Source organism: Mauremys mutica, chromosome 11, assembly GCF_020497125.1.
Source record: "Mauremys mutica isolate MM-2020 ecotype Southern chromosome 11, ASM2049712v1, whole genome shotgun sequence".
NCBI classification, from domain to species: domain Eukaryota; kingdom Metazoa; phylum Chordata; order Testudines; family Geoemydidae; genus Mauremys; species Mauremys mutica.
Genome location: NC_059082.1, coordinates 57039501 through 57064201, shown reverse-complemented (window position 1 = coordinate 57064201; position 24701 = coordinate 57039501). Strand labels below are relative to the sequence as shown.

Sequence of the window (24701 nt, the reverse complement as noted above, 5' to 3'; positions counted from 1 at the left end):
TGTCATGTCTGTTTCGATTGCAAGCTCTTTGGGCAGAAACTGTCTCTTGCTGTATGTGTATGGTGTCCAGCACAGTGGAGGCACCCATCTCAGGGCCTTTAAACATGATCATAATACAACAACTTCCAAATTCTTGAAGCCAGTATAAGCCATCTGAAGTAGAGCTGTGTGCATGACTGATTTTTTGATTCCTGGCTGAGCTGAAAAGAAAAATAATTGGGGTAGCAGGGGGAATTGTTTTGGGCTGACCTAAAAAAAGGATTTTTTCAAATTTTGGGGCAAATCAAGAAGTGTGGGGCAGAGGAGGAATTTAAGGTCAAGTGAAATGTTTTGTTTCATTTTTGTTTTCTTTGTTTAATAAAATTTAAGTAAGTTTTGAAACAAATGTCATTTTGAATTGAAAAAAAAGAAGATTTCATTCTATCAGTGTCAAACAAAGCATTTTGATTGGTTTAGAATTTGGGTGGGAAGGAGAATAAACAAAATTAACTGAATTTGACACAAAATTTGCAAAACATTACGGCCAACCCAAATCTGCATTTTTCAGTGAAAAAGAGTTTTAGCCATTGCTTCCTCAGTTGGTTTTTCGGTCCTAAGCAGTACATACAGCCTCCTGGAATTTGGCTCTGGAGCTGGTACTGTATTGATCATACTTTCTTCTATTATTTCGGTAATATTCTTTCATTAATGATAGTACTAACTAGGATGTGTCTTCTGCCTTCTGTGGTGTTTCTCTTTGTAAAATTAACTTTGAAATTATTTTTGACCTTTCGATAATCCTAAATGATGTAGAAAAGAATGTCACCAGAAACATTTTTTTTTTCAGATTTATGAGCCTCAGGCTAATAATCTATAATTAAAGTCAATGGAGAAAAAAATTAAGTGCTACTTTGAAAGTCATTTAATTAAATCAAAATACTATAAATTATTTATGGGGGTAGGTTTCCCCCCCTAACTTCTGTGTAGGAGAAGAAAAGAGAATCTACAACAGCCCTGAGAGATAACTGATTCCTCACTGCAGCCTCTTTCATACCACTTACCCTCAAAATCTGTTTGACCACAGAAAACTCATTCACTGGGCATGTTCAAGGTCACAGTGACAGAGCCCGGGAGTCCTGATTGCCAGCTCCTGCTCTAATTGCTGTGGCAAGGCACCTTCTCTGTCTCACCAGCCTCAGCTGGTTTTAGCTTTGGTGAGACGGGCTTGGGTAAAACAGTCCCTCTTGGCTGCACAGGGGCAGTCCGTCCCTTCTCTCAGCCAGTCTTTTGGGCTTGTTTGTCTCCTTTATGGGAGGGAATGCAGCCTCCCCCCCTGGTGAGGCCCGCTGCTCTTAGCCTACTGGCAGCTTGACTCTTACTCTTCCCCACCAACACACACACACCCCTCCTCCTCCCAACAGGGGAGGGGTTAAAAACGTCTCAGGCAGCCCTTAGTTGGAATCAGCTGCTCCTAATTGACCTCAGGTAACCTCCTCTCAGCTGATCCTAATTGATCTCTGGTAACCCCTCCTCAGATGAACCTGATTGACCTGTAATCACCTGTCCTCAGTTGATAGGGAGGAGGGCCTTTTAATCTTCTGGGACTGTTTTCTACCCACCCTTGCAGCCGTCTGTCCTGAGTTTATCACACTGTTTAGCAGTGTTCTATGCCTGGGAACAGTAACTAAACCTGGATCTCCATCCTCATAGTGGAGAATCCCAGGTGGCCCCTTTTTATTAACATTTTATTCCTCAGTCCATACTCTCTCGGTCTCAGATGTGGTTCAATAAAACTGGTGTCAAGGGGGCTGATTTTGGAGGCTAGCTAAGCTAGTTTGGTGGGAGCTTAGTGTTAGTTCTGTGTACTGTCAGATACTGCCACACAGGCACAGATTTGGTTCTCAAAGCCTGTGACTAACCAGGAAAGTGTCTGTATGATGTTTTCAGGAATATTGTGTTTGACTTTGTTTTTCCCCTATTCAAATTTGTATTGCTGCCCAGTCAAATGCATGGAATTCAATCAAAAGAGGCTCAGGTACCTGCTTCAAAAGAGTTTTAAAATGGCTGGGCCATCAATTGGGGGAAGAGCCATCCAAAATAGGAGGTTTTTCTCTTCTCAGCCTCAGGCTGAGATCAAAAGACACAGAGGTTAAAAGAGTTCCCTTGGCAGAAGTAGAAGGTGGTCATCTTAGCTGGAAGCTGACAAGGACACAGAGTCAGCATGCAGGAGAGGCTAACTTGAGAGCCAGGCTCTGCAGCAAGCAAGTTGTAACTCAGTGCCCAGAGAGAACAGGGGACACCCAGACTAAGTCATGCCTACCTAGGGGAATGCAAAGCATAGATAAGACAATATGCTGATAGGTCTTTGTTAGCCTTAAATCTACTTCACCAAGCTCTTCTATGTTCAGGCCCAGCAGGCAGCCAGGAGCTCTTCCTCACTGCCCTGGTCCCTGCTGACAGTGAGCTGTCCATGGTGCTGCAGTTCCTTTTGGCCAGCCAGGAGCACCATATGTGCTCCAGCAAGGAATTGCCTGTCTCTGGCTCTACATCTCCTTTTTATATAGCCCTCCTAGGTCCTGATTGGTGGCTCCCTGTAGCCTCTCTGGTTGGCTAGCCCTTTGCAGCCTCTCTAGGCCACTTGGAGGACTTATCTCCACTGATCCTTTCCTGGGATGAGTGTGGCAGGACCATGAGGCCTTCTGCAGGAGGCCTTTGGGCCTAGTCACAGGTCCAAACTCCGTTACATCCATAGAACTGGAGAAACTCCACAGGAGTGTAAATGAGAAAAACTTGATCTGTGATCATTTTCTTTTAGTTGTTCCACTACCAGTCCTGTCTCCAGATTGCTATTAGCCCTCTGCCTTTCTCCCCACTGCTAAAAAGTCTAACTGGGGATAAGGTTATAAAGCAATGATCTCATAGAAAACCAATACTCTATTGTAGCAGTTCTGTGAGGTTCTGTACATCACAAAATTTTACATTTCCTCATGGGCTTAAGAGGCAAATGGCAACACATAAGAGACATTTTCAAGTTCATACAGGTCTCTGATGCCAGAGGTCTCTTTAAAACAGCAGACAAGATCCAAAGGCTGCTAAGCTAAGGTCAGCACATTTCTAAATGAGACTAAAATGTACACTTTTCACAAGGAAGGTAATTGGAGCAGTTTACCAAGGGATACAGTGGATTCTCCATCATCTGAAGTATTCCAGTATGATCTCGTTCTCAAAGATCTTCTCTAATTTAACCACAAATTGATGGACTCAGTCCAGGAATCATTGGGTGAAATTTTATTGCCTGCATAGGTGAAGGAGATCACACTAAATGATCAGGGTTTTCTGGCCATAAAATCTGTGATCTAAAGCTCACTGAAATAAGTGGGATCCTTTCCACTGACTTCAATGCACTTTGGATCAGGCCCTTAAAGATCAAACCTACTTACTAGATGAGTGGCAGGCCACTGGCAAACATTCAGGGAACTGTTCCTCAGTTTCCAATAGCAGAAAGAATGCTCTGTCATAGCTCGACAATTTAGACATGCTGTTCCTCCTGTGAGAATTAACTTCATAGGTGGCTTATGATGTGCTAGTCTAATCTGAAATAGCCTACAGGTAAACCATGGGTATGGATTAAGGCAGTAATGTGAAGGCCTACATGTCTCAAGTTGTAAAGACAATAGCTTAGCCAAACCAAGCCTTGGTCTCCATGACAAACTTATGTTGCTATAGCTACACTGCTTATGGGTGTGAAAATCCACACGCCTGAGCAACGCAGTTATACCAACCTAACTCCTGGTGTATACAACGCTATGTCAATGGGCTGGCTTCTTCCGTCGACATAGTTGGAGCCCCTCAAGGAGGTAGAGTACCTATGCCAATGGGAGAAGCACTCCTGTTGGCATAGGTAACATCTTCAGTGTGCACTACAGCGGCACGGTAAGTGTAGACAAGCTCTAACTAAGGCATAAGACACCAAATGCCTTAGCATATGCAGCTAATCAGAGTAACCCTAGATCTTAAGGTATCACTGGTTAGCTGCTTATGCTAAGGCTTTTTGGGGATTATGCCTTAGTTAATTGGCTAAGATATTGTCTTTACAGGCTCAATACATGTAAGCCTTTGCATTACTACCTTAATCCATACCTATGACTTATGTACCTATACCTATAGGCTACACTTCAAAAATAAGCTATTAACACTGCATTTAATAGAAAAACACTTTAAAATAGACATGTTTCTTTCTTTAAAAGAACCTTGATTTCAGCAGCTTTCCAGGATATGCATCATATCAGAATATTGCATTATGGACATGCTCAGTGGAATAAGTACAGAGTCTTGTGTGACTTCTCTCCAGTATAATCTGAGAGTTTGTACAAGACTGTGAGTCAGAGAGTGGCAGAAACAAAAGCCTATTTCACATTTTGGGTCAGGGGTTCTTTAAAATCAACTACAGTATTACCATGCCAATGGTGACCTCCAAGCAAGTAGGAAAATCTGAAGCACAGTGAAATGTGTCAGATAAATTGCAGGGATCAAAAGGTCTTTCATTATATTACAATGAAAATATACTTCATGTGCCGTGTGTGTATGTGTAAAAATGAAAACTGAGCCCTTTGGCAGTGCAATTGATAAAATTCTTACTTAATATGTGCCGCTTGCTTTTTGTTCCTCCTTCAGTTGATATTTTCTGCATAATTAGACCCATATTTTCTGCCTCTTCTCATCCCCTGATTTTTGGGACCTAGAAATATCATGGCTAATTTCAATTTTCATATTAAACCAGTGAGCCTGGTTTTCTGGTGTGTAGATCCATTTTACTTCTCTATATCCCTAGTGAATTCAAGAAGTTACACAGGTGACAACTGGAGTAACTAAATGGAGAATATGGGGGCAGTATGTTTCTGACCCTTTTGGTTACAGAAGAGAGAGTACCTTGGGATGGTAAACTAATTGCAAGGGATGCACATTTTTTTCTATGACTTTTCCAGAAGCCATAGGTTCCTCACAACCCTCTTCCCTAACATCGGTCCATGACCGACTTTTCAGTGTTCTGGGAGAGCCTCAAACCAATTCAGAAAAGAAACCAGGGATGCTGTAAGCTTCCTCCAGCCAGTTGCCTGCAGCTGAGCAGGCTTCCCTGCTGAGCAGCCATTGTGACCCCTGGCTATGTGGTAACCTGCATGGAACTGGAAGGAAGGAGCACAGGTTGCAGAAGAAAAGAGTTTGGAAGAGGTACAAGGAAGTCAGTCTATGTGCACGTGGCTAGAATGCTAGCTGCAGTTGCAGCAGCTCTTTAACCAGTTCTGTTAATAAAGAGCCAGTTTAGTTTTACAAGCATAGAGTCCATGAAACAGGCTACAAGGAGGAGCAGCTCACTAGCTTGAGAGGCCGCATGGGCCAGTGGACTTAGACTAATTGAAAGGCAAGAGACTCACTTGCATTTTAATCCTAGTTCTTGGTCATGATCTTGACATTTAACGTCTCTGCCTGGTGTGTAAATTTGAGATAATACTATGTATTGATCAACTGCTCATGTGATTAATTAGTTAAGCTCTGTAAAGCATTTTTAAAGTGCTGAAACTCACTATAATGCACACAAAACCCATCAGAGACTTGGACCCTAATAGCTCTGAGGCCTCCAGCTTATTTGGACAATAGCCCAATGGATAATAAATGAAATGCTGACAATGCGCTGATCCCAGCACAAGAGGTTGGCCCCACTTCTCTTGCAGCAACAGGCAGGTGGTGACCTGAAGATTCCCCGTCCCCCACCCTACCACTTCCCATGTGCCACGCGCCTGCCTCTCCACCATCCAATCCCTTCTTAACACCCACTTCTTTCACTTAGCCCTTCATTGCAGATCGCTGTTGACTCCGGTCCTAATCTTACCTCATTGAAGTCAATGGGACTCTTGCCACTGATTTCAGTGGAATGAGTTGAGGGTTTAAAGTTGGGGAGCTTTAGAGCAGGGCTCACCCTTTACATGTGTATAATGCATCTGCTCAAATTAGATTGCATGTCCCACAGGTGAGGGGCCATGTTTATTGGAGATAAGTAAACATTATGTACAGAAAGCACCTTCACCTCTCAGAATCCATCCCTGCTCACACGCTTCACCTTATCATCATTTACATTTATCTCACACTATAATTTAAACATAAAAAGAAATCCAATGACCTTGAGCTAATCAGATTGTGGCCAAATATACCACACAATCCCTTTGCTTGTTTGCACTTCCCTTCCTCCTTCCTTTGTCTATATTCTGACCATTTATACTGAAAGCTCCTCGAGTGGGGGAAAACATGGTTTCTTAGATTCTGTAAAGCAGAATGCCCACCAACCGCATCAATATAAATAATTCATAGTGCCATTTAATAAACTTGAAAAGATTTGGAAAAATTGGCATTGTCATCAAAATTCAAATTTTTAACACCAGCATCATCTCTGTCCTACTTTCTGGAGCAGAGTCATGGAAATGAACAATCAGAATGAATTGATCTGATCAATTTCTAAGTAAATGCCTACGAAAGATGTTCAGAGTCCATTGGAAAGAGTTTCTTGCAACAACAGAAATTCTATGTAGAACAAACCAATCTAAAGCACCAAATATGGTAAGATGATTACAGGGGCCATATTTAAGACAGGCTTTAAAAATGCCACCAACATGACTTCCATGGCAAGTGATAATACAGATACCACTTGGAAAGAGAAAAAGTAGGTAACTTAGAGCAATATTATGCAAAATAGAGAGAGAAGCCAATCCATCAACATGACACTCAAGCCTGAACAGACCAGCACAAGCCCAAAATAAGTAGGAGAAAACATGAACACTCTATGCCTGAGGCTGCGGAAGGAGAAAGAAAAAAATATATAATATGTAGTATGGTTGCAGACAGGCCACCAACCAATATTCATATTCACTGTGAATATGAACGTTGGCTGGTGACCTGTTGTGTCTTTCATGTTATCCTGTGCTTTTCTTAAAGCCCCAACTTCTGGTATCATGTTATTTCATGACAATCTCTGCTTTCATTAAAGATTCAATTTCTAGCCTTCAAGGTGGCAGAGGAAAGCTGGAAAACATGAACACCAATTGCTTCAGAACCAAATGAAAAGAACCCAACATTACTTATGATTTTTATTAGTCCCATGATTTTGGGAGGCCTGACTCATGAATGTTGAATATTTGGGGTTGACCTTCCTGGATCCAGTTGTGTGATGCAGGCTTATCACTATAAAAGGGCAAACAGGTAATCCTAGATGTAAATCTCTCTAAACATGGCATAAACTCCAAGATGGATATGGATTCAGATCCAAAGTAAACAGTTTAGGCCTTTTCCTAATTATAATTCTCAACTCCCAATCTCGCTCTGCCTGTGTCAATGTTCCTGCACAACCCAATCCGAATTCTCACTCTCCCTTCTTGTTTTGTTCTTCAATATTTTTAGTTTCCTTGAATTGCATACACTAATATTCTACCATCCAGATGTGCGCATAATTCACTAAAGATATATTTCATGCCATAACATTTTTCAGTCAATATGGCTCCAGGTGTACAGCCTGAAATCTTCCTCATTGCAGCATGAGCTTCTTTCATAATGCACTGCCAACATGCTTCAATTCTTTTTTGGATGTGGTAACTCTGGATAGAGGGAGTGAGAGAGAAGATAGTTGGTTTTCCTGTAACTTTACCTTTTCATAGTGAGTCTACCACCAATGTTCCAATGGTATCTGTAGCAGTGATATTTTGGGGTGGATCTGGGGGACAAGTAGAGAGGAAGTAGGGCTGAGAGTGGATAGATACATCCAATCTACACATCATTCATCCCTTAAGAACTAAAATGAGACTGCAAGTTTATTTCACATATGCCATCAAATTATGTTAAATGTTATTTTTAAGATATATGCTTTGTATTTGTCCTAAGAGCTATGTTCATCTGCATTTTCTTAAATTTTATAATTTTATATTTCATACACAACACATAGCTCCCATGTTTTGAAATCTGTTTAATATACAGGTATGGTACACAGCTGTCAGAAGTAACTGACGTTATAGATTTTGCCCTGTTATTAATAGTACAAATATCACCTTCCATCTATTCAATTTTTCAGGGGAAAAAAACAGCCTCATTCCATTATCCTGGTGGTGGTGCCACTTACAAGGGGCAGTCGGTCGACAGAACTCTAGTAGAGTCGTTTGATCATCCTGACAGCAATGAGACAGAGTGGAGAGAAAACATCGATATGGTTATGAGCTGGTTTACCAAAGAGAACTTTGATTTTGTCACACTTTACTATGGAGAACCTGATCAAGTGGGGCACAGAAAGGGCCCTGAAACAGAAGACAGGAAGATTATCATTCAACAGATTGATAGAACCATTGGCTACCTTGTAGAAGCTATTGAGAAACATAACCTGAAGAATAAGCTGAATGTCATCATTACATCTGATCATGGTATGACCACAGTAAAGAAGAAACCTGAAGTACAGGAGATCTTATTGTCCAACTACATCAAATTCAGCAACTTGGTCAAGTTTGACATACTGGACTATGGTGGCTTTGGGATGATAACCCCCAAAGTAGGAAAAGAAGAGGAACTATATCAGGCACTGAAGAATGCTCATCCTCATCTAAAGGTGTATAAAAAAGAAGAGTTTCCTGAACACTTCCACTATGCGAAACATGAACGAGTTTTACCAATCCTTGTTTATGGTGACCCTGGCTATAGTGTTAATGGGGTAAGTTCCTTACTGAATCTAAAACCACAATCAGGTTTCTTGGCAGCCATAGAGTAACCTTTAGAAGATTCCACAGACAAGTCATTTTACAATATTGTTCACAAGTTGTAATTGGTGTTGGTTTTGCTCCATAATAAATTAAGCAATTTCCAGTGCTGATAGATAAAACATGTATTTTTACCACATCCTGAATAAGGATGTATTAGCCTATGGTACTGATTGTAGCTTCTTGGGGCAGGGACTTCTTTTTTGTTAACACGGTGTTTACACAGTGCTTAGCGCAATTGGGTGCTGGTCCATGACTGGGATCCTAAGAGCAACTACTATATAAACAAATATGTACATACTATTTTATCCTGTTATTTACAGGAAAATAACAATTACACCAACAGAACATTTTCATTGCTACTGAGGGATGAGATGGATTCTGTGTCTCTTGATGTCTTCCAACCAAGACTGGGTGCCTTTGTGGAAGACATGTTTTGGTCAAACACAAGTAATTGGGCTCAATACAGGAGTAACATACCCTGGTCTGTGTTATACAGAGGTCAGACTAGATGATCAAATAGTCCCTTGAAATCTATGAAATGATGGAGCCCATATTAAAAAACAAACTTATCGAGTGCACCACCTGAGCTTTGCCATAAAGCCACATGAGCCCCACACATTTTACTTAATGAATCTTTGAGTTTTAGCAGGCTTTGAGGTCTCTGGTTTGGAATTTGGAACAATTCACTTGCCTTAAAACCTCTGACCAATGGAACCTTGTGGACAATCAAAACATTAAGCCATTTGGGGGATTTAAAATGCCTGGTATTTTGAGGTGCTCACTTAGAGAAACAGGGTGAAAAGGGAGTCTGAAGAGTTAAAAAAAAATCCCAAGATCCCACCATTGATTTCAGTGAGCTTCAGATCAGGCCCTAAATGAGTTCCAGTAAAGTTTATATTCAGACAGCATTTTATTCTAGGAAGGCCAATAAGAATGATATCTTCAATTCATCTTTCCATCTTCATTTTAATAAGTTACGGCATCTGAATGCCATGTCTTCTATAGTACATTTAGAAGAGTAAGAAAGCTGAATCTCAAAACACAGGCAAGTGTAAGGATTCTGGCGAGACACTGTGTTCACCTATAAGTTTGCAAGTTTAAGAACATAAAGTGATTGATAGATTTTCACATCAAATTCATTTCCTATGAAAGTTTACACTATTAACTATATAGCCACAATCCTTTACAAAACTCAAATCACACACATTCCCTAGCTTTTTGTTTTTTCTCTCATCCTACTACAGTACCATGCACTTTCAGGGAGCCTGTTTTTAAAACTATCATTCTTTTCTCTAAGAGAAACAATATCTTCATCCATGGATATCATCTCTTCACTACTATACTTGTTATGAGCCAAAGACTTCTGTCCTCACTCAGCGGACTAGAATAAAACTCCCATTAACTAAAATTCCAATTGCATAGCCATCTGGGTTCAGATGAATCGCTGGAGTTCTGCAACGTGTCAGTTAGATGTTCCTATTTAAAAATATTCTTTATAAAAACAAGGGTTGGGTGGGTTTTTTTTGTTTTTGTTTGTTTTGTTTTTTACTATTCTAGGTGGAATTCTAGAGGACTAATTTTGCATAAGCCTCAGATTGAGAGTACTATACGAGCAAATCACTTAATAAAATGAGACTTTCAACATGAATACCTCCCCTGCTTATTATTTTCTTAAATAAATCTATTTTATGTAGAAATTTATCAGTGTTGGTCATAGTCCAAATTTGTATTTGTTGGAAAAGTTTGAGTGGAACTGCATGAGCTCTAGTTGAGTTATGCACATATGAACAAGTTAAATTTTTTCCACACATTCATATAAAATTTCTGTGAGCTTGCAACTCCAAAACAGCTGGATCTAGAACCTGCACCCTTGATCGCTTTGTAGTTCTCTCTGAGTCTTAAAAAATAAATCAGTTTTGAAGATCAGTTGAGTAGATTGAAAGTTATGATTTTTTTAATGTGGACGTGCACGTGCATTAGGATATCTCTGACTTTTTAATGTATTTCAATTAGACAGTTGTTAAGGAGGCTCAGTTATAGATAGCTCAGTTCAAGATAGCTATGAATTTATTGTGAATATTCTTCAGAAGAGAAAATGCTACATATGCACAGCTTGGCTAAGACTCATCCATTTCCCAAGGCTGACAGCTAAGCTCCTGGGCTGAATGGAGTGGGAGAATATGCCCATGAAGCTGAGCTTCCTGGGCCACAGCCTCTGTGATGCAAACTGAAAGAGCTTCACTGACCTGAGCAGACCTTAAATCAAACTTGGAATTTTAGAAGTTAATGAGAGAAAAACCCTATCAATCTAATCCAGATTGGTTTGAAATTGTCCAAGTGACAGGACCACTTCCCTTGGGAGACTATTCCACAACCTAACAGACCTCACTGTCTGGAAGTTCAATGGCAATTTCATCCCATTACTCCTAATGAGACTTATATGGTCCATCCTAAACAAATTCTCCTTCCTTGTATTGTCACGTGCCAAGTATTTTTAGTCAACTATGTCCCCACCAAGAATCCTAGCTGTCGCTTACCCAGCCTACTTTAGCCAACATTTAATTCTTTTATTCCTTTCATTGTGATCAATCCCTCCAGCACCATGCTCACTTTCAGAGCCCTTCCCTGAGCCCCCCTCCAGCTTCTCAGCATCTGATCATAGGGTGCCCACAACCAAAAGTAGCATTTTAGATGTTGTCTCAAGAACTGTACAGAGAGCGAAACTAGCACCCCCCCTGCATGCCATATGGAGCCCTTGAATGTGACAACCATGGCTGTATTTTACTGCCATGTTATACAGCAAACTCTTATCTCACCTACCGCCCACGATCATGCCAAGGGCTGTATTGATTTCCAAGTTTCTCCTTCTCACGCAGCATGTGTGTTTGGGGTTATTTTCCCCTCAGTGTATTTATTTGCATTTTTCTAACTTGAATCTCACTGTTATTTACTCTGCCCACATGTCTAGTCTATTCAGATCCCTTTTGCATTATTTATCTCCTCTCACCATGCCTCCCCCAGCTTTAGTACTATCTGAACATTTCAGTAATACTCTGCTCTTGTAGCTCGAAAGATATTAAGTAGGAACACACCGGATTTCTTTATGCTCAGATGTCCCATGTAATCCCTACACCGCTCCTTATCTCTTTTATAAACTATCCATCACCACGTGACAGCTATCCAAACTTTGTCTTCATTGTTCTTGTGGCAGACATTTTTAAAAGGCTTACGAACTATTTTAAACCACTGTTAATTTCATTCATGGTTTGCTTAGCAATGGACCTGCATGCTTGTGGAATGGGCCCTCTGTGCTAGCACCAGCAATTTTTATTCCCACCCACAAGGTTTCACTTTTGAGGTCTCAGAGGCATCAGTGTCATACAGAACAGGCTAAGCTCAAGCTACAACCCACTTCTTTGTCAATTGGGCATAGAGCCCTGCCTCCTCAGAACCATTTCCGTCTCTTACGGAGTAACTTCTACGGAGTTTCCAGTCACTCCTCTGAGTGCCTGACAGAGACTCAAACCTTTATTCCCTCTTGCTTACCTCCACCCATGGATGATGGCAGCAAGTGGTAACCTATCTGTCTGCTGGCACTAGGTCTCTGTACCTTAAGTGAGGCCATTTTCTTCCATGGACTTTTCCCCCTCGTGTATTTATTCCTCCCTGCTCCTCCTTCCAACTATCTTCTGCTGCTGTTCACTTATCCCTTCAAGCCTTACTGACTTGGTGTATTCTTGTGGGGTTGCCAGCCCACTTGTCCTTTTACGCTCAGCCACTTTTTTTAAGCTTCAGCCCAGCAGTTGCTCTTTTCAGAGGCAGGGGACGCTGTAGAACTTTAATGATGATGTGTTTGGGGATTCACTCGCTCTCCTTTTCACTGTGGACACACATGGAAGTGTGTTTGAGAAAGTTATGGGCAACTGAAAAGGAAATTGGAACTTAACTTCAATTACAGCAGACAAACCACCGCCTGTTTGTTAATTAGTTTGGGGGGGTGCGTTTTTTATTTAGAAAACTAGATCAGTTTATACAGTAGGTGTGATGGGGCAGTCTAGTGAGGAGAGCAAAGGCAGTGGAAGTCAGGTAACTCGCGTTCTGTTCTCTTTTTTCCCCACTGGCTTGCTGTGTGAAAGACCTTGGGAGACCCACTTAATGGCTCTGAGCCTCAGATTACCACTTTGTATAATTGTGAGTAGTTTGTTTCCATTGGACTTTGAAAAATCATCCTCAGAATTCTAGAAAGTACTATCCCCTCCCTGACTCTAAAAAGACATACTAAGGGATCAGCTCTTCTCTGTTGCTAAAATAGAGATTCCTTCAGTCGCTGTGCAAAAACATCATCATTCTCTTCCCCACATGGATACCTCTATGCGTATCCATTTGCCCATATTGATATAACGAGTATTTTTCCCTTCTGTTGGACTGATAGTTACATGACAGATTTGGGGGAGATAAAAAGCTATAGAGCTTGTCCTCTAAGTGGACAAACACTCAATAGTCTACCCTATAACTTCCAATTTTGTCCTCAGAAGTTTTGGTCAGCTTAATCTGAGCCAAAATAATGAGCCTACAGCTACTTTATGAAGCAACAGGGGTGTTCGGTGGCCAGTGAGGCAGTTCCTAAGGTTTGTTGACTGCTCATGGTTAGAATTTAAATCAGACGGGAGATTTGGATTAGACTATTTAACATTTGTTGTTATCTTTGTGTATTATGGTTCTGTTAAATTGCACTATAACATTTTTGGAGCAATACCTATTTTCTACAATGGATCACTGCAAGTATTTTAAGAATGCAAACCACCTTTTCCTAAGATTTTTCTAGAAAGTCACCCTTTCTGAATATCAAGATAAACGGAATCAGGCTAAAGCCATAAATCCAGTCACAGAGTGCAAAGCTTTGGTGGAATGATACTCACACCACTGTTATTTTTGGCAATTACATGTCCTGCATTATCACAGTCCCCTAATATTAAAACAAGTTAGCTCGTCTGTGGCTTTCCCATGAGCCTCCAGCAGAAGGCAGAGCATTGTTGTGTTGCTCCAGGAGCACTTCAGGAAGCAGATTGTGACTTTCAGAGTCACAATCTGCCTCCCAGGTCCCCAGCTGTGCAGATACTTCCCCTGGAGAAGGCCTATACCTGCTACAGCATATTTTCCCCCCATTGTGCCAGCATAGCTATGCAAGCCAGTGCATTGTGGGGGCAGGAGCAAAGGCTCTTCCCACTCCCACAGCTGGGTGGAAGCCAATGTAGCAGCACCATTGAGACAGCTGTCCTTCCCATGACCTGGATAACCAGCGCAAGGAAGCATAAGGTGCTCCTTGCTTCCTTGCCCTGCTGCATAAATCAAGGCACGATCTGGCCTTAGCATCCAGAGGGGAATCAGGTGCATTGACCATTGTCAGAGTTACAACAACATTTTGGCTCCATATTTTAATAAAACAAACAAAGAAAGTGGATGTACTTTTGGGGTGTTATCTGGAAAATCTAAAGAGACACATGAGCTGGAATTGTCAACGCTCAGTGTTACGCCAACCTAATGCATCAATTAGCGAACACAAAAGCACATTCTTGAACCTAATGCTTTTCTTCACACATTTCTTACTGAAATTTCCTTCTACCTCCCTCAAGTCCCTTGCAGTTTCAGCTGGATACTGTATTTTCCTTCACTGCCTCATTTAAGTTTGTTTGTATTGCTGTGTGCTATTATATAGCAGTTGGATTTCACCCCAGAAGCAGAAGCATCTTCAGATAGGACTCGTGACTAAGTGACAGCTGTATGGAATGTTAAATTTGAGAGTGCCTTTGGGATGAAAGGCCTAGATAAAGCTAAAACTGATTGTTGGTTGTTTTTTCCCCAGAGGTTTATATTATACGTTAACAAAGGAGATCATGGATTTGACAATGAGGATATGGACATGAAGACAATATTCAGAGCTTTTGGTCCTGATTTCAAAGAGAATTACTTAGCTGAGCCCTTTGACAGTATCCACATTTATCCACTGATGTGTAAACTCCTGGGCATCAATCCACAGCCCAATAATGGATCTCTAGAATTTACACAGAAAATGCTCATTGATACTTCACAGCCAGAGCCAAACATCCTGCTTACTGCAATAATTTTAAGTGCCATAGCAGCAGTGCTTGTGCTAATATTCCTCTCATCGGTGACTTATACTGCCATCCAACGAAAGAAGGGGTAAGTAAAGTTTTCTTTAGGGCTTGGATAGTTACACCAGGGGAAAGCACTGGAAGGAGGGAGATGGGAATTAGGAGGTCTTGGGCTCAGATATTACAGTGCTTGGGCCCGTGTACATACACAGACAAAAGGAGAAATAAATCTTGGGGCTGACACTGAGTCTGGGACCCTGAATAGGCCATTTAACTTTTCACTCAGCATTCCCATCAGTAAAAATGGTTACCAATAGTTACCATACAAGGTACTCAGTATAGTAATGGGCATCATATATCTGAGCACCTTTAGACTCTAGTGCAGCGGTTCTCAAACTATGGGTCACTCCCCATTTTAATGGGGTCACCAGGACTGACAGACTTTCTGGGGCACGGGGCTGAAGCTGAAGCCTGAGCCCCACCGCCTGTGGATGAATCCAAAGCCTGAGGACTTCGGCCCTGGGTGGGGCATTGACTTTGGACCCCTCACCCAGGGTGGTGGGGCTTAGGTGGGCTCAAGCTTTGGTTCCTCCTTGTGGGGGTTGTGTAGTAATTTTTGTTGTCAAACAGGGGTGGGGGGGTTGCAGTGCAATGACGTTTTAGAAACCCTGCTCTAGGGTATTCACCCCTGTAAGTTAGGAAAGTATTATCCCCATTTTGCAAATGGCAAACTGAGGCTCACAGCAACCAGCTGACTTGCCCAAGGTCACACAGGAAAGATGTGGGTGGTGAAGCAAAGAATTGAATCCAGGTCTCCAAGTCTCAGGTCAGCACCCTGACCACTGGGCAATCCTTTGTCCTCAAAAAATAGGGAAAGCCCTACAAGCCTACCCTGAGCTCTGAAAGTCCAGTCAGATTTCCCTGCCTTCCCCCCACATCAGCACCAGTAATAAAGAGGATGTCATGAACCTTTATTTATTAGGCGTCAATGACTCTTAAGATGCCTGTGTGAAAGATGCTACTTCAGGGCAGAGCAGCATTATCAACACCAGTGCTTCACACACCTAGATTAGCCAGGTACTCTTGTGCCTGAAGCTCAGGCCTTAACATTTAGCATTGAGTCTCAGAGCCAGGTGCCATGCAGGGGCGGCTCTAGACATTTCGCCGCCCCAAGCATGGCGGCATGCCGCGTGGGGGCGCTCTGCCGGTCGCCGGTCCCATGGCTTCGGTGGACTCCCGCAGGCGTGCCTCCGGAGGGTCAGCTGGTCCCGCGGCTTCGGTGGACCTCCCACAGGCGTGCCTCCGGAGGGTCCACTGGTCCCGCGGCTCCACTGAAGCCGCGGGACCAGCAGACCCTCCTCAGGCACGCTTGCGGGAGGTCCACCGAAGCCGCCTGCCGCCCTCCCGGCGACCGGCAGAGCGCCCTCCACAGCATGCCGCCCCAAGCACGCGCTTGGCATGCTGGGGCCTGGAGCCACCCCTGGTGCCATGCAATAGACCTGACTCTCCGTGTCTTGCACCTTGTAGACCCATTTACACTTATGTGAAGCTGGAACGTAATGCTACTGTTCTGATTCAGTAGCATTTTATACCAACTTCACACAGGTGAAATGGCTACACAAAGTGCAAGACAGTCGAGAATCAGGCTCTACTGTCTTGGGGCTTGTCTGCACATTAGGGTAAGTCACCTCCCACCCTCAGGGTTCATAACTAAAGCACACTAATATTTTGTGCACTAATTCATCTGTGTAGCCCCTGCTGGTGCTCTGTAATGCAGTGCTGTTTGAAACAGCACTTTGTTAAGGCACACTAGGGAACCTTTAGTGTGCACCAGCGGGGTCTACAGGGACCAATTAACATGTAATAAGTTATAGAAATTACACCCTTGTAAAGCACATTATGTGACTGTGTAAACAAGCCCCTATTTGTCTCCCCATGAAACAAAGCAGTCTGGCCTCTTTGGGCCTGATTCTCCGCTCTCTCACTCCCAGCAATCAGGAGTAACTCCACTGAGGCCAGAGTTAGAGGTATAAGACCAGAACTTGACTCTTTACGGGTATGAGTTCTACAGCAGCAAATGCAACTGTAATTAAAGGCAACTTTCTAACTGGATATTCATCTTCTGTTCCGATGATTATTTTGCACATGTTCTGGAGGAGTGACAGCAAAATGCATTGTCATAATGAGCTTTCCATAGAACATCGTCTGACACTGCTAAGTGAGGCCCAGAAAAAAAAAATCCTCCATTTAAAAGTTACCTAATGCAAAAAGGAAACTTCTGTATCCTTTCCCTCTTAAGTTTCCATATTATAACCTTTTTCCTCAAAGCTACTTTATGACAGCAATAATAGTCTATCTTGTTCTAGTTTGATAAGAGACTATGCCATAAATCCCTAAGCTTTCATTACTGATTAATTAATATTTATCTGTGCGAAGGAATGGAATGCAATGTTGTTGCACTTGAAGAAAGAAAATCAGCAAATATGAGATTTATTTTAGGAGGCACCAAGTTGTTCATTGCAAATCATGTTTTATTCACGCCTTTAAAATATACAAGACACCAAAAATTGCATTTCCACTCTTTGAAATCTCAATAAAACATTGGTTCAATCATTTTCCAGTCATAATTTAGCCATATTTCACACTCACATTGATTATTCTGGATGAAATATATATGTGAGCATTATTACATTCAATGGAAACATTCTAGTAAATAGCATGCATCTATGGAATGCTTCATTATTTAGGATTCTCTCAGCCAGCAATTATGAGGACCATTTTTCTTGTGACAATATAGATGTCAAGAAGTTTTAATTTTGTTTTATATTTCTTTAGTTATTTAAAAGGGGACTGCAATAGCATTAACCATAGTACGGAGGGGTCTGATACGGGGAAAGTAAATAGCAAAAAGTACCCATTTAACTTTATGATGTTGGAGCCTGCTGGAAAGTCACAATACCTGGGTCCACTCAGGCCCACTGAGGTAGAGTTGCCCACACTTCCAAATGGTGTAACAACCTCAAATTTCACAGGTGTTTTCCACATCCAGCTTTGGATTGCAAGACAATTCAGGCTGGATTTTCAGTGTGCTGAATTCTTACACCACCAATCGAAGTCGGTGGGAAATGGAAAGGCTCATAACCTCTGGAAACCAGGCCCTTGAGGGCAAGTCTACACTGCAAACAAAAACCCACAGCACTGAGTCTCAGAGTTCAGGTCAACTGACTGGGGCTCATGGGGCTAAAAATAGCAGCAGAGATGACTGGCCTCAGCTTAGGGCTCAGGTCCTGAAGCCCAGCACAGAGGGGAGGGTCTCAGAGCCCAGGCTCAAGCCTGAGTGGGAACATCTACACTGTTATTTTTAGCCCTGCAGCCTGAGCCCACATCAATGAAGCCAGGGTCTGAGACTTAATGCCATGAGTTTTTCTTTGCAATGTAGACGTATCCGTATGGTCTTGAATTTATTTCAGCCTCTGCATGGCAGCATTGTCATTGTGAGTCTGATCCATTGATGTCAGTGAGTGTCCTCCCAGACCCTGTGTCTTCATACTGATGTTGGATCATACATAATACTGCATCACAAGGTGATGACACAACATCTTGATGGTAACATGCAATTGTCATACAACACTGTTCCATACATTCATAAGTGATCTGGAAAAAGGGGTGAACAGGGAGCTAAGTTCACAGTCCATACAAAGTTACTCAAGATAGGTAAGTCTAAAGCAGACTGCAAAGAGTTACAAAGGGATCTCACAAAACTGGGTGAGTGGGCAACAGAATACCAGATGGAATTCAATGTTGATAAATGCAAAGTGATGCATATTGAAAACATAATCCCAACTATACACACAAAATGATGGGGTCTAAATTAGCTGTTACCACTCAAGAAAAAGATCTAAGAGTCATTGTGGATAGTTCTCTGAAAACATCTGCTCAGTGTGCAGCAGCAGTCAAAAAAGCGAACAGAATGTTAGGAACCATTAGAAAAGGGATAGATACACAGATGCATTATAATATTTTCTGTCTTAAGTCCATGGTATGCCCACACCTTGAATACTGTGTGCCTTTCTGGTCATGCCATCTCAAAAAAAGATATTAGAATTGAAAAAGCTACAGAGAAGGGCAACAAAAATGATTAGGGGTATGGAACAGATTCCGTAGGAGAAGAAATTAAAAAGCCTGGGACTTTTCAGCTTGGAAAAGAGATGACTAAGGGGGGATATGATAAAGGTCTATAAAACCATGACAGGTGTAGAAAAAGTGAATAAGGAAGTGGTATTTACTCCTTCTCATAACACAAGAGCCACGAGTCACCCAATGAAATTAATAGGCAGCGGGTTTAAAACAAAAGGAAGTACTTCTTCACACAATGCACAGCAACCTGTGGAACTTGTTGCCAGGGGTGTTGTGAAGCTCAAAACTATAAAGGGGTTTTAAATACGTTCACAGAGGATAGGTCCATCAATGGCTACTAGCCAAGGGATGCAACCCCATGCTCTGGGTGTCTCTAGCCCAGGGATCGGCAACCTTTCAGCAGTGCTGTGCCGAATCTTCATTTATTCACTCTAATTTAAGGTTTCACGTGCCAGTAATACATTAACGTTTCTAGAAGGTCTCTTTCTATAAGTCTATAATATATAACTAAACTATTGTTGTATGTAAAGTAAATAAGGTTTTTAAAATGTTTAAGAAGCTTCATTTAAAATTAAATTAAAATGCAGAGCCCCCCGGACCGGTGGTCAGGACCCGGGCAGTGTGAGTGCCACTGAAAATCAGCTTGCATGCCACCTTTGGCACATGTGCCATAGGTTGCCTACCCCTGCTCTAGCCTCTGTTTGCCAGAAGCCGGGAGTGGATGAAAGGGGATAGATGGATTGCCTGATCTAGTCACTCCCTCTGAAGTATTTGGCGCTGACTGCTGTGGGAATACAGGATGCTGGGCTAGATGGACCAGGTGGTCTGACCCTGTACAGCAGTTCTTATTGTCTTGGTTTTATAAGTATTATTCTTGTGCAGCAGCACAAATCCAAACCTACTGGAGTCAAAGATAGAGAGATGAAATCTGGACAACTGATATACTTAAGTGTTTTTTCTGGACAGCGCACTATCACCAGGAAGACAGATTGTCAAAGCAAGCACCTCAATGAGAGGAGCCCATTTCAAAAGCCATGCCGATGGTGTTGTGGGTCAATTAGCTTAGCAGTTGTGGATCACACCCAACCCCTTCATCAGAATGAGATAGCACTTAGCACAATAACAATTTCATGGAAAAAAATTGCAGGAAACACATATAAAATAGATTTAGACAGGAAAGAGAACAGCGACATCTGGTTCCTTTCCTATGCTACCAGCAATCATCTCCTTCTCCACATTTCCAGCATCCTCTTCAGCCATGTTAATCAGTTCCACACATATGGAATGCTAAACTAGACAGCACTACATGTCAGCATTATGTTCCTGATCCAGCACCCACTGCAGTCAACAGAAAGAGTCCCATTGCCTCCCAGGGGGCCATGTCCCTGGTCCTCACAATCCAAACAAAAAGGACCATGCCAAATATTTTGGCTACAAGGGCAACCTGTCTCATCTTTTACTCTTAAACAATCAGCAACAGCACCACAGTAGTGCCATCGGTGTACCCATAAAGTTATGTGAAAAATTAGAGCTGGAACTTTAAATAAATGTTAAATAAAGTTACACTGTGAAAATCCTCCTTCCCTCCACCCTTCCCCCCATGGGGGAAGGATGGGAGCAGGGAAGGTTTAACATCTCCATTGTTTAGAAAAGTGGTCCCCAACCTTTTCGTCTGGCGGGCACCAGACGAAGGACCACTGCGGCGGTGGAGCACCCGCCTCAATGCCGCCGAATTTCGGCGGCATTTTGGCGGTGACGCCTCTCGATGACGTTGCTTATCGACGGCAAGCAGCGTCATCGAGAGGCGTCCCCGCCGAAATTCGGGAGCGACGCCTCTTGATGACACCACTTGTCGATGGCAAGCGGCATCATCGAGAGGCGTCCCCAACGAAATGCCGCTGAAATTCGGCGGCATTTCGGCGAGTGCTCTCCCAGGGTCCAGGACGCAGGCGCACCACGTTGGGGACCACTGGTTTAGAAAGATCTCAGCTCAAGATAAAACACAACCAAAAAAAAGTGCTTGCAATATATGAGAATATAACTCGTAATATATACTCCTGTTAATGCACATATGCAGGAAACACTGCTTCTGAACTGCCTTCTGTCCTCTACACACCCAGGCTTTTGTGAAATGTAAACTGAAGTTTACTCTTAACCAGTTCAGTGACATGCAGAATTTTTTTTTAAACATCAAGTTCAGGTAACAATTCACCTCAGAATAAGTCTGTTGTAAAAGTTGAACCTGACATAGCAATGTGTATTGCAGTAACACTGATGCCTACAAAAAGTAACAAGATAGAGAAATCTAAAATAATGAGCAGTATAGAAAAGAGAGATTGGGAGATCCTGTTGACCTTTTCCTATAATATTAGAACAAGGGAATGGCTTATGAAATTTAGAACAGCATCAGATTTAAAACAGATTAAAAGAAATACCATTTTTACCTATGCATAAAATAACCTGTGGAACTCACTGCTGTGAGATACCATTAAAGTTACATACTTTGCAGGAGTCAAAAGAATATTATTCACACAAATGTCTAATAAGACATCTTCAGGGAATAACCACCTAGAGTTAGGGAGAAATTTCCCTATGGACAGATTATTCCATACTTGTTCCTTAAAGGGGGCCTTGCATCTTTCTCTGAAGCATCTTCTACTGGCCATTCTCAAAGAAAACCACTGAGCTAGATAGGGTGTCTGTTTGAGCCAATAGGCCTATTCCTACTTTCCTGCACTTGAAAGTTGGACTGTGCACGTATAGGAAACATCTCAATTCGTTTTTTCTGTGCTTAAGGTATTGAGCTCAAAATGTTTGGATGAAGGAAACCCATTCTCAGTTACGTGTAATGCAAGATATATATCTTTTGTATATATGTCATCTATAACTTGAAATAAATAGGTTCCCCCTACACACACAGAAAGCATTTTCAGTTTCTAATTAACAGTAACGTACCAGATGTTTTGTTAGCTATATCATCTGTTTCTGGGTACAAGACTCTAGAAATGGCTTGAGCAATCTGTTATAAGCAGCAATGATCTGTAAGAACACTGGTGAAATGCGCTCACTCAAAATGCAGTTGCCAAGGCTTCTTTTTTAGTCTGAGCATATGTTTTCCTCTGGTTTTGTCGAGTGTGAAATGTGAAACCACCAGACTCCTCAGAAACATTTTACCTACTGTGAGATTCTAAACCTCCAAAATGAGCATAATTTAGTCACCTGTGATAGCTGTAGTCATGGTGAGAGCAGCGCTTTAACTAGGTTAGAAGTAAAGGGTAAGTTTTTGACATTCATGGAAGCGACCCAGGATGACAGGAAGAACAGCCACATAAGCTGGTTCTAGGTATTAGTAATAGTTGACATCACAACATCTGTTATTCATATTTGCTGAGGATAGGAAAGATATGACCCTTTTTTGGTGCAAGTGGAAAAGTGCCCAGATTAGTAAAGGGCCACTTATTGAGATTTGTTTGTATGATGTGTAATTATGCATCTCATTTTCTGCATGCCACACCTTTACCTTTCTAAGAACAATCCCTGTGTGGATATTTCAGCTGACATATTGTCCTCAGAGTTGCTGCAGACTGTAATGGATGAGATGCACACACACACAGCGCTCTCTTATGGAGACTTAGGCCTGGTCTACACTAAGAAGGGGGGTCGAACTAGGGTACGCAAATTCAGCTACATGAATAGCGTAGCTGAATTTGAAGTACCCTAGTTCGACCTACTCACCCGTCCAGACGCGGCGGGGTCGAACTCCGCGGCTCCCCCGTCGACTCCGCCACCGCCATTTGCAGTGGTGGAGTACCGGAGTCGACCACAGCGCTTCCGGAGTTCGAACTATCGTGTCTAGATCAGACGCGATAGTTCAAACTCCGAGAAGTCGAACTCACCGCGTTGACCCGGAAGGTAAGTGTAAACCTACCCTTAGACTGAAGAGAGAACAGAAGTAAAAATAGGTCATTATAGACAGAGGCTGAGATGCGCAAAGCCTAAATGGTTTCCACTGAAATTAATGAGAATTGTTGGATGTCTAAATCTCCTTAGTTTGCTTTGAAAGTCTCAGTCTGGAGGTATGCATTTTATGGCCTATGAAAACTTAACACCACTGTGTATACCTCTATTACAGGGGTGGGCAAACTTTTTCACTTGAGGGCCACATCAGGGTTCCGAAACTGTATGGAGGGCCAGACAGGGAAGGCTGTGCCTCCCCAAACAGTGAGGCCCCCGCCCCCCTACACCCCCTTCCACTTCCCACCCCCTGACTGCCCCTCTCAGAACTCCTGACCCACCCAACCCCCCACACTCCTTGTCCCCTGACTGTGCCCTCCTGGGACCCCCTTCCCCTAACTGCCCCCCGGAACTCCCCCGCCCTGGTTCCCTGTCCCCACCCCCGAACCTCCACCCCATCCAACTGCCCCCTCATCCCTGTCCCCTGACTGCCCCTCAGGATACCCTGCCCCTTATCCAACCCCCCCACTCCCCGCCCACTTACCATGCCACTCAGAGCACCAGGACTGGCAGTAGCGCCGCCCGGCCGGAGCCAGACATGCCGCCGCACAGTCTAGAGCACCGGGGCAGGCCAGCGGCTCTCACAGCCACGCTGCCTGGGAGGAGCTCGCAGCCCTGCTGCCCAGAGTGCTGGCAGCATGGTGAGCTGAGGCTGCAGGGGAAGGGGGAAAGCAGGGGAGGGGCCAGGGGCTAACCTCCCAAGCCGGGAGCTCAAGTGCCAGGCAGAACGGTCCCACAGGCCAGATGTGGCCTGCGGGCCGTAGTTTGCCCACCTCTGCTCTATTACCGTACATATTAGTTCCAGGTGACAGCAGTGGGAGATCTGTAAGTAGGAGTATATCATATGCAACACAGACCCGTGGTACAGCTTAGAGAGGAGAATTTTGCCCCAAATGTTTTTTGCAGTATTTACTGTAACTTAATGAAAAAAAGCTTCCAATCCATTTAACAAGTATTTTCTCACCCCACCTACAGGCTAAAGAAGGATCATCGCAAAGCGATGAAGAACCCACCTTCATCATCAACAATGTTGTGAACCATTTTCATTTTGAGAGAAGACACAAAGTATTTGAAAAAACAAGTCTCCATCTTGTTCTTTCTGGTTCTATTTGCTGCATGTCTGCTACCAGAAACTGGCAGAAAGCTAGATTAAATGATCATTTTACATGTTTTGTTTTTTTAAAACTTTTGGCTAGATACATTACAATACAGGTCCTAAAAAAAACCCTTGGTCTCAAAACAGCGAGGATAGTAACATAGTATCATTTCACAAACAAGAGAGCATCGGCATATGCAACAAAAAGCTGTACAATGAAAGCGTGTGTGTGTGTTGCTACTTTTGTTACAAGGCTTGTCCCCCACTCTGGACAGTCCATTGGGAGTGGCCCCAAACGCTGGATCCCATATGCTCCTAAACTAACCAGTTCTGGGCAGAGTCAGGTCACTGTTCCTAGCTCTGGGTTTCTAAGGCACACTCCGAGGTGCTGATCTCATGTCTGCCACCCTTCCTTAGGACGTGGGGCTCCGCAGACACCTTAAACTCCAGAATTCGTGCCTTAGTCCTCTCAAGCCCCCTTATTTATACTCCCTCAGTGCTTCACTGTGCTGTGGGAAATCTCGGCTACTGTCCTTTCATGGACAACATGGCACGCAAATAAGGAATACAGGCTTA

At 42.9% G+C, this 24701-nt stretch overlaps 1 protein-coding gene across 1 annotated transcript in view; it reads left to right on the top strand.

The window, feature by feature from the left end:
- Nucleotides 1–24087, top strand: part of LOC123344726 (ectonucleotide pyrophosphatase/phosphodiesterase family member 7-like) — a 50757-nt gene extending 26670 nt beyond the window's left edge. The window contains exons 3-5 of the mRNA XM_044981193.1: nucleotides 8090–8716; nucleotides 14629–14966; nucleotides 24005–24087. Coding sequence (XP_044837128.1) covers nucleotides 8090–8716; nucleotides 14629–14966; nucleotides 24005–24065 — 1026 coding nt within the window. The 3' untranslated portion in view covers nucleotides 24066–24087. The remainder of the gene's footprint in view (nucleotides 1–8089; nucleotides 8717–14628; nucleotides 14967–24004) is intronic.
- The last annotated feature ends 614 nt before the right edge of the window (nucleotides 24088–24701 follow it).